Below are 11404 nucleotides of genomic sequence, written 5' to 3'. Positions count from 1 at the left end.
ATAAACATCAAAAGTAGTTGAAACGGATCCACAGGCGGATCAAATAAAAATAAGAATAAATTGTTCAACAGATATTTGTCGTCCGAGCTTGCGAGACTATAGTGGACGCTCTTTAGGAAACAGCCAGCCTATTTCGTTTAGTACCTGCACTTAACCTTTTGGGAAAAATACGTCAGTTTACACTGGTAAATACAAATCGACTGACTCATTTTGAAAATGATTGAAAATTGATTTAAATGCACAAGGCATAAATATTTTTATTAACTTGGGATATTTATACAATATAAACTTGTGAACGATTTACATGCACTCGTATCTTTGGTGGCCCGGGATCTGCTGTCCGGGCTAAAGATTAAATGACACACCACATTAAAGAGTTATACACGCCGAGTGTACGCCTACACCCCGTGCTCTGGTCGTGGCCATCTCGTAAGATAATGCCAAGGATATCCGGGACACGGTCAATAACCCCCCAAAGCCTAAAGTAAGACAAGACTGTTTAAACGAAGTTGCACAAGCTATTCAAGACTGTACACCCATAAGGCGCAGGACTTGTGCGCCCGATCAAGCGGTATTTTAAATACCGTACCCCAAGCCCGTATAGGGAAAATAAGTCAAAATGTATTTACCTGAGCAAGTATGTAACACAAACGGTAAATGTGGTAGCTTTTACTGGGCCTCCTAATCTGGAACAAAGGTTTATAATAACCTATTAGATTTCTAACGGGTCTTTTATTTAAGCTTAAGCTTTGACCGGTTAGTTTTAAGGATGATACGGTTTACGCACGATTAAGCGAAAGACCGGATAGAATGTGATTTAGACCCGACAAGTTTGAATACTTGTATAATATGGGTATACTAAATACATTCTGGATTTTGAAATAAAAATGCTAACGTTTGACCCGTTTCGGTCAATTTACGCAAACTAGTTACGTAAACCGAACCGAACGCAAAAAGGGCGTTACGGGTAGCCAAGAGAGTCAAATGAAAGTTCCCTAAGATAATATGCTTTAAATATGATATAACATCAGTAAGTTATGTTCTATATTGCCCGGAATAAGTTTAAACTCAATTTATGCCTTAGAAGGGCATTTTGGTCATTTAAAAGATTATAAAAGAGTCAAATTAGAAATCTGAGTTTCGGGTCTGGTTCATACAGTAAATATTCTTTATTTAACATATCATATCAGTAGGGTATGACCCATATACCAAACTTAACATTTAAAAATCAAACTATGCACCGTAGGGGTATTTTAGTAATTTCACAAGGGCTAAAACTGCCAAAACTGGAAATCTGAGTTCATATACTTATACTTACTGTTATTATATGAAATTATGCTAATTACATCAGTAGGTATAAGTCTTATATGTTTAAAATGAGTATAACGCTTATTATGGGTTAAAAACGCTTAAAATACGATTTAACGCCGTTTCCGGGTTTTCAAAATAAATCTGGGATTTTTATATTTCCAGAATACTTAAAATAATTTATTTAACATATCAAATCAGTAGGAAAAGGTTTCGGGTCAAAAGAATGCATAAAACTCATTTTATGGCCTAAACGGTCAAAACCGACATAAACCGAAATAACTAGGCGATCTAAGATACGACCAGCCAAAAATTAAATAAAAATCATCTAAAATCCAAAAATATTATATAACATCAGTGGGTAAAAAGTTTTGTATCAAAACGTGGCCAGAAATGGGTTATACGCGAAAAGGGCCGTTTATGTAACTTAAGAACATAGTTTTACGCTAATGGCCATAACTCAAAATCTGGACCACCAACTGATCCGAAATTTTCGGTGCAAGTTTATATATTAGAAATAAAGATTTCTACTCTTTCACTTTTCTAAAAATCACGTTTTATATCACAAAGGGCAAAATAGTAAACTTTTAAGCATAATCGGAAACATGCAATTGAATCGGCTAAACATAGACTCAAACAACAAAAATTCCAGAGAGTTTTACCAAAATAAAAATAGTCAAAAAATACTCTCCAATACAGATCTCAAACATGCATGTACGAATCCGAATCAATAGTCTACGAAATAGTCGTTTTATAAGACTTTCGGTTCCGATTCGTATCTCTACTAAAGATTGTCGAGTTGATCGTGGTAAAACACATTCTTATATTCATTATAAAGCTATCTATAATGATCAAACAGATTGCATGTCATTTACATTACCATTCAAGCTTATTTTTGCAAAAATCACTTCTGTTGACTTTTTTTGAAACACGTTTGACTCGACAATTAGCATGCATATAGTGGGAATCAGATAATACCCTTTTGAGGGTTTGTTTCCCACATAAATACCAACATATTTGTGGTTTCAATTCGAGAAATGACTGAGAGAAATTCGTTTAATCAGAAAGTCAAAGTATAAGAACATTCAGTTTGACTTTTACTAATAATCGATGTAAGAACGAATTAGAGATTGAATTAAGAGCTTACAAAGGTCCTATAGGTGCTTAGATAACACTAGGAATCGGCCTTGATGTTCAGATTAGCTCCAGAAGTCTGCCTTGAAGGTTCTTGAGAGTTGAGAGCTTTTGTTTACAATTGCAAGTGCCAAGAATGAGCTCTTTGATCTGATTTAAAGCTGAAATCAGATGTCTTGAAGAGGTTACTGTTGCTATAGGCATGCAAGACATATTATTGGAGCAAAAGGAGGTGGCCACAGCTGTTACCAACTTCAAATTCGGACCAGAAATGCAAAATTCACGAATTTATGTTACTGGGGGTCTCACGCGGCCCGCTTGGGTCAGTCCAGGCGGGTCGCCTGACCTGCTGATCAGCCAACAACTTTCAAACATTGACAGCTTTGGTCCCTGAACTTGTACGCGATGTTTGGGCTTCATATCTTGACTCGTAAACCCTAAATCTTGGTTTTTAAGAACCTTGAGACATTTACCAACATGGTAATGTCCTCGGATAACTTTGCGCTCAACCGAAAAGCCATGAAATTCGACGTTGACGCTTTTAGTCCCTTAAGTACGGTTTTGGCCATAACTTTCTCATACGTTGATGAAACTTCACGAAATTTTAACCACATATTCTAGTGAGTATATTTTAGCTTCTCAAAGCTTTGGGTCTGCCAAAAGTTCACTCAGAGGTATAAATTAAACATGTTGACACTTTTGGCCCTTATAGTTTGCAATTCCTCACTTTTTGTGCAATTTCCGCGTCGTATGATCCATGAATCACCCGTTTAAGGTTATGAACATTATGTAGGGTTATCATAGAGTCTATTTACCCATTGTTGACACTTTGGACCCTTACGTTCCATAGTTTTCACTGTTTGTCACTTTTAGTCCCTCTAAAGTTTATTTTCACATACCGGAACCTTATGACACGTGTCAAGACATTATTGGACGAAATTTTTAGAGGTGTTACATGGTGGGTTGGATCTTGAGCGGGTGATTTCAAACTGCTCAATGACAGTTATTGCCGCCAAAATCAACCGCCATAGTTACACATATATATATATATGTAATAACCGGTAACTTTTCTGGTTACCAAGACAGATTATCCCACAATAATCTTTGTCCATACCTTTGCTTATTATCATTCACATTCATTCGTTCATATCCCTGTTCTTATCGGTGATTAAAAATCATTTCAATCTTGACATCTGATATGTCTAACTCGTGCTTATCCGCTGCAAATTCAAACGAAATCCAACATGTACAAGAGGAGAACTTAAACAAATTTGAAACAGATGTGTGATTTAGAACTTTAAATAGTGATTTGTTTTGTCACTTTTAGTACTATTGTAATATGGTAATCTGTTTGTTTTCGTGATTCAGGAGCAAGTTATTTATGATCTCAAAGGGGGGTGTGATTATGTGTGACCCTGAAGACGAGATGAAAGTTTTCAATGGTGAAAAGATGTCTAACTTTGACAAAAGTCAACTTCCTCACTTGATGTGTGAGCTTCTTCCAGTGATGACAAAGACAAACAAGAAAAGATCATCGATTTGGATACCAAAACTAAAAACACAGGTATAATGGTAAGACAATGGTAAGACAGGTAATTATACTATAACTTGTACTTTAAGGCTGAAAAAGTTGTTAATTTGCAGATAAGTTTTAGGAGGTTATGATGGTAAGACAATGGTTTCAGCTGTAGAATGATTCAAGACGTGGATCATGGGTGTTTGGGGAGCCCATGAACCATGCTCGGGGATTTTCGGCTGCAGCAGCGGCTAACGATTCTATACATCATTGGTTGGCGCAAAAGTGGTGATGAAATTAATGACACCGTAAGTGGCCTCAAGCTTACTAATTTGAAATGTTAGATAGTTATTCCAGATATGTAGTTTTCGTAAACGTTGTAGGAGGCACTATTTATTCATAGAAAAAGTTAAAATATAAAATATTGCTTTGGGTCAACTGGATGCTGATACGGAAATTTGTTATTGTCACAGGATAGCTAGCTGAAAGATTTGATCCAAGAGAATGTTCTTGGAAGAAAATCGAGAGCATGAGTACAATGAGGGGATGTCCGTCAATGGTTGTTTTGAATGGAAAACTGTAAGCCTAATAGTTGAACAAGATATAAATATACTATAACTTGTACATTAAGGCTGAAAAAGTTGTTAATTTGCAAATATGTTTTAGGAGGTTATGATGATGGTAAGACAATGGGTTAAACAGTGTTTGAAACCATTGTTGGGTTAAAACACTGTTTTAACCACTTTCAAACCACTGCTTTTGTATCAAAGACAAGTATTGTCTTTACATTAGAAGAAGGCCCGGGAGTATTGTTCAAAGCTTTAGCAGTTTTTGCTCTTAGGGACATCAATTTGGAGAAGGTAATTTCTTTTAACAAACTTCTTCTATTTTTTAACAAATTTATTCTATTTAAAAGTCAACATTTGACTTTTTTCCAATTCCAAAATCAACTTACAGATCGAGAGCCGGCCTCTAAGAAGTTGTCCACTTAGATCGAGAGCCGGCCTCTAAGAAGTCGTCCATTTGACTTTTGGTAAATATGTATGACCTTTTAAAGGAAGGGTGTAATGTCACAAATTTGATAATGGTATATTTGATATTATGATCTTTTTTCAGTAAATATGATACTATATCAAGTTTAGAGGGGACATCTTATCATGGTAAATTCAAATGAAGTTAGTGATTGCCTTAACCTTATCACACAGGCGTTTGATCAATGTAAGAAGATGCTGAATGAATTAAATGTTGTTAAAGTGAATACCGAAGATACTGCTGGTGCAGCGCAGGTAACTCTAAGAATCTGTTCAAAATGTTTGTGTTTTTTGGTTTTATTTCTATTTCTAAATTAACATTAAGATCTGCAACAGATTGTAGCCTCTAAAGGCGTACGAGACACCGGAGCAATTGCCAGTTCTCGCGCAGCAGAAATATATGGGCTCCATATTCTCTCAAAAAAATTAGAGGTATCTTATTTATTTCTTTGTAATCCGATAAGTCATTTTCATAATTATTAACTGTTCATTTGATCACGCAATTATTGTTCTCGTAGGATTATTCAGACAATGTCACACGCTTTCTAATTCTAGCTAGGGAGCCTATAATGCCGGGAACTGACAAACCTTATAAGGTAAAGAATCATGCGTTATTCTTTTATTTTTAATGACCATGAGAACCCGTTAGAGAAAACTTAAGCGTAGCTTATGCTATGCAGTTGGCCTTCAAGGCAAGTTGCATTTTTTAGCGTATTAATGACTATTTATTATGCTTTTGTATCAAAGACAAGTATTGTCTTTACATTAGAAGAAGGCCTGGGAGTATTGTTCAAAGCTTTAGCAGTTTTTTCTCTTAGGGACATCAATTTGTCCAAGGTAACCAAAAGCTCCAAGCAGCTGAAGATAGACAGAAACAGATGGTCTCCACAAAAGGCTCGCAAGTTTATTAAACATCAACTTAATGATCATGTTTTAGTCGATAATACAGAAAGTGTACCATTGCGACTACATGATCTTGATTTGTAGGAAGTAGCTCAGGTTAATGATCGTTTTCCGAATGAAGAACTTGATTTCAATTTTGATTATGATGCTGCAACTTTTTTTAAGCAGGAAGAACTTTGGAGCTCTGATTTTGAGACAGTTTCTGCAATGCCTAACAATATGTGGAGTGATGTTGGTAACTATGAGTATCCTGAGTTCATTACGCTAGGTGGCGAGTTGTCTGATTTCTGGAATCTAGCCGATTCTGGTGCTGAAAATTGGCTAAGTGGTGAACCTAGCAAGTCGCAGAAAACCGACCAATATTGATTTTGAATCCTAAGTTGGTTTGGTTGTTAGGGATATTTATAGATTAAAAAAACGATAATCCAATAATTCAGATGATTAGTTTCTTTCTTTCTTATTTTATATAGTTTTCAATATAATTACAGTTTAGTTTCAATGATTATTTGCTGTTCGATCGTTGTTAGATTTTATAGAATTTAAGGCACATAGAAGATTGTCAATTACTCAATTACTAAAAGTAGCTGGTTAGTTTTTTTGTGTTTATTTATATTTTGTTAAAAGTAGACCAGCCATAGATGAGAAGTCAAAGGGATTTCCAGGAAATGGCATAGATGGTAATGGTATGGTAAGTGCTGTTCCAGATGGAGTATCTGCAGAGCTTGATTCAGTGGAAGAATTCTTCACAGCTGGAACTGTTGTTTATTCTGAATAAATTTAACAAACATGTAATGATTTTTAGAAAGAAACAACAAGACATTGGATAGCCTAAACACATAAGTGTCTGTCCAAAAATTGCAATGGTCTATCAGTCAAAACTCTTCACAAGATGGCTACTTAAAACAATTAAGAAAAAATAGCATGGTCCATATTATTCTTCATTCTAAAAACGACCCGTGTTTGCACACGGGTCTTACAGCTAGTATATATATAAAGAGAGAAAGAGAGACATACTCAGATCTATTTATTCAAATGTCTAATGCAAGAGAAAGTGATACATATACTAATACCGTGAGAAAACATTTTAAAATATTTTTAGGAACAAGAGAGGTCATGTAGCTCTAAGGACCGAGTGGTAGCAAAAACAAACAGGATATGTGCATCCTATAAGGAAGCATGTGAGTTTATATCTAACATGGTTGTAGATGCATGGAAAGTTATAAATTGAGAGTCGCTCACACCAGCTGACACCCAATTTCTAGTAGTGTTTCAAGACTCCTCTATTTTGAGTAAGAAATTAAGGGGGAGATCGTTGGCGTGATTTCAAATTCAGTCCGAGCCGATAGGTCGCCCCAAGTAGGTGATGGGTAGTGTGCCTAATCTTAAAGAGTTAATTAGGGTTACTAATTGTTCTTGTTGACTAATTTAATGTTAGGAAGTTAGTCCCCAATAAGTACATGGCTGAGTATGGTTTACGTATTATGAAAAGTTGTATCAAACTTTGTGTTCACTACTAGAAAACTGCTACTATTCCTACGTCAATTTCCGTGGGAAATCCGTGGGTAACTGCGTTTACCCACGGATTTCCCACGAAAATGGGCTGTGGGAATTCTCCTCGTGGGTAATTTTTTTCTGACGCAGTTCCTACGGATTTTCCTACTCCTTTCCCACAAAAATGTTTCGTGAGAATTCTCCTACTTATTTCTCACCGAATTAACTTTCTTAACTTTCCGACGCATTTCCCACGGAATATTTAGTTTTTAAAATTTTGTGTTTAAAACAATTATATTTATATTTATTATCTAATATTTATTAAATTTTAATTTTCTTACACAATTCCTACGAATTTGTTTTTTCTTCCTACACTATTCCTACGAATTTGTTTTTTCTTCCTACACAATTCCAACTGAATGTATTCATTTTTCCTACGTATTTACTACAAAACTAGTTTTGTTTTCTACACAATTCTAACTGAATGTATTCCTTTTTCCTACGTAATTACGACATAATTGTTTTTTTTCCTACACACTTCTAACATAATGTATTCTTTTTTCTTACGCATTTCCTGCGAAACTATCTTTTTTCCTACAGAATTCCAACGGAATTTGACAAAACCTATTGAGTCTTTTTCCTACACATTTCTTACAGATACATTTAAAAAATAATAGAAAAAACAAAAAATACCTGCTTTTTTTCCTGTTGAAAGATTCATATTGATAAATATGATTCGGAATATAAATTTAACAAAAACAAATAACATAAATTCAGAGCACGTTTAAATTACAAAATTATCCATTGTTAACATTAAGATTCAGAATAAATAACAAAAATTCCGAGCCCGTTTCAATCAGAAAATCACCGTTGTTAAACATCAAAATCTGGAATAATTAAAAAACTACTACTATTGACTAACGGGAGGCTGGAATTTTTTCATAAGCTCTTCAAATTGTTTTTGCCTCTTTTCTTCATTTTCTTTCATTTCGTTTTCCATCTGTTTCACTTTTTGCTCCAACTCTTGTCTCGCATCCCTTTCATTTGCAAGTTCCTTTTCCATTTCAACTCGGACTTTTTCAACCTAAATTGTTAAAACGGGCCAATAATCTAAGTTATTGTTTTCTACTAATTAATTGTTAAAAACTATATAACTTATAGAATTGAGATACTTTGTAAGAAGTAAACAACATCTCCTCTTGCGACCTTATGGCATCAAAATATAATTTAGATTTGGTAGATGTAGACAATTTCCCAGTTATCACGAAATTAGGATCCGAAGATCCTACCCCGAACATCCGACCCTTTTTATCTCCTGCCACTCTCGCCCACACATCAAGATCATCCGGATGTTGGTTGAGATCCGACCCATGCAACTTGATCATATCACTTCTGTACCATAACTACAATTTATGGAAACAAATTGTTAGTTGTTGTCCTAAAACTTAATACGCTAATGTTCTAATTATTCAAAAACGACAAAGATAACTTACATAGATTTCTCTTGATTTTTCAGAAATAAACTCAAATCCCTCAAGACTATTAATGTCCAGCTCTCCGGCCCAATACTTCTTTTTGCTTTCCTTTTTGAGATGGTTATCAAAATAAACTTCAATACACTTTACTTTTCGGCAATATTTTCTTTCCTAAAAAGCATTTTCGTAATACATTTGCGTACAAACAATTATATTTTTCAACCCAACTTTTTTACTAATTTATATAAAGATGATTAGCTTACCAAACGAATGCGATGCTCGTCAAACCCAATGGATCCACCGGTATGGTATGTCGAGATATACCTTCACCACTACCCTTGCTATTGCGGTTTGTTCTCCCGCTCTCTGACTTTTTTAGCCATTTTTCGGTGTTACAACCCTGAAAACGAAATGTATATATATATATATATGTATGTATATGTATATATGTGTGTAAGGCTAGACTATGTGCCAAGTATAATATAAACCACACATATATAGAGCAATAGAATATATAAAAAAGTAGTAATAATAATAATGTAACTCCCATACCTTACACAATTGCTTCCATACTTCCTTAGACACCGAAGCTGGTGGATATTTATAAATTCTGTCGAATCTGTGCTTGTCTCCTATAACATGTCCAGCGTCTCTGGCTTTGTCTTTATATTTTTCTCTCAAGTCCCTCATGGTGTCTCTATACCGATTCTCAACAACGTTACGAAATGCGTCATATATGTTTTTTTCACTCTCCGGGTCCCAACAGTATTTGGTTTGTACAAAAATAAAGTAAAGCGCTTATTAGTATATTTCTGATGACAAGATCCGTTTACTAAACGGGTCATGTCCACAGGTTGGCGGGTCCCGGGGTTGTTTCTGTTCATTACGGATGTGTTGATTGTACAAGTCGCTTTATGGAGTATATGGAAGCACCGGAATGATGTTGATTATAACCGGAAAATGGGTACACTAGAAGGCGTCAAATAAGATATAAAACAACTAGGCTACCTCTGGATTTACATAGTATGCATGTGTAATGTTTTTGTTTAGTTTTGGTGAACACTTGTATAGGATGATGGACTAAGTTATCTGTTGGTACTAGATGAAATAAGGTATAATGTTGGCCTTTCAAAAAAAAAAAAAAAAAAAAAACAAGGTTGTGGTCCTAAACATCGGCTTTAATGAACATTGTAATTCCATTCAGCGACTTTACCTAGTTTCACTTACAAAGTCCATGCCCACCTGGTTTCACCCTTTGGGTGCTCAAAGCACCTACTTTTGCAAAAAAATCAATATGTGTAAATGGTTTTGTTAATACCAGGCCAGAAAGAAAAAAATGACTAGATAACTGATATAACCTTTTATTTTTATAAAAGAAAAATATGTTTGCTAAATAAAAATGCCAGTTAGTACATCATTTGATGTATGTGAACCAGGAACCAACCCGAAAAGCGCGTAAGTATAAAGCTAATTAAATGGGTGAAACCGTGAACCCGACAAGTTTGAACCGAACACGACACATTTAATTAATCGGGTTCGACCTAAATATATATGGTTGATTCCTGATGTTTTTTTAATTTCCTTATACATTTTAGGGTAATTACTTTTTGAGTCTCTGTGTTTTATGTGTTTTAACTAGTTGAGTCCAAAAGCAAAAAGTTTAACGACCTGAGTCCACATAAGCATTTTCTTTAACCATTTGAGTCCAAATTTCTAACCCAGTTAGAATTTTGTTGTTAAGTTTTGTTAAATGACCAAATTACCTCTATAAAACACAGGGACTCAAAAAGAAAAAGAACATATATTTATCAACAATTTCTTACCAAATGTATTTTCAAGGAAACGTTAATCTGACCATGGTATTGCATATATACATGTGAAGTGTACTTCTTCCCTCCCACTATGTAATATAATTCTTCCATCCCAAATGATGATAATGCATACGTACATGTAACCGATTTAGTACAGAACCCAAAACTCTGAAGTCAAGCCAATCAAGCAGCACAATCAGACATTATTACAATCCAAATTCCTCAACAATAACAAAAAATATTATTCCAACCTAAATTCCTCAACAATAACAGAAAATATTTTATTACAACCTAGAGATAAAGCTAACAATTTATAGAAATTTAGCTCAAAAATAACAGAAAAAACAACTAAATTTCTGGCAGTTCTTCTCCATCTCAAAGATCTCCTTTTCAACCTAGAATGCAGAGTAGCGTCTTCTTTAGATATATACTGCAACCTCTTCTTAAAATCATCACCACGTAATCCAAACATTGCATTCCAAATCCGAGACAAAATCCCCTTCTTCTTCGTTTCCTTCTTGTCCACGTCATCACTCTTCTCCTCCACTACTTCCTTCACCTCTTTCTCATCAACCATTAGGGTTTATTATCAACTAAAAAAGTTAAAACTCAACCAATAACAGATCCAGATCGGTGATGGTAAACCCATCTAATGAAGTTTAGAATAAATCTGATGAAGATGAGAACCCTAGATCGAGTTTCAGTGAGAACCCATCTTTTTTCTGATTGCTCCGC

The 11404-nt window shown here is 34.8% G+C and overlaps 1 protein-coding gene across 1 annotated transcript; it reads left to right on the top strand.

Moving 5' to 3' along the window:
* Positions 1 to 5115: 5115 nt before the first annotated feature.
* LOC110920023 (arogenate dehydratase/prephenate dehydratase 1, chloroplastic-like) lies at positions 5116 to 6258 on the top strand. The gene is made up of 5 exons (XM_022164267.1): positions 5116 to 5244; positions 5326 to 5421; positions 5508 to 5585; positions 5737 to 5826; positions 5977 to 6258. Exons 1-5 carry the CDS (start codon positions 5116 to 5118, stop codon positions 6256 to 6258), a joined length of 675 nt encoding a protein of 224 aa, XP_022019959.1.
* Positions 6259 to 11404: the final 5146 nt, after the last annotated feature.

Source organism: Helianthus annuus, chromosome 16, assembly GCF_002127325.2.
Source record: "Helianthus annuus cultivar XRQ/B chromosome 16, HanXRQr2.0-SUNRISE, whole genome shotgun sequence".
In the NCBI taxonomy this organism is placed as follows: domain Eukaryota; kingdom Viridiplantae; phylum Streptophyta; class Magnoliopsida; order Asterales; family Asteraceae; genus Helianthus; species Helianthus annuus.
Note: the sequence above shows the minus strand (reverse complement) of the source record. Positions and strands in the feature narration are given on the sequence as shown.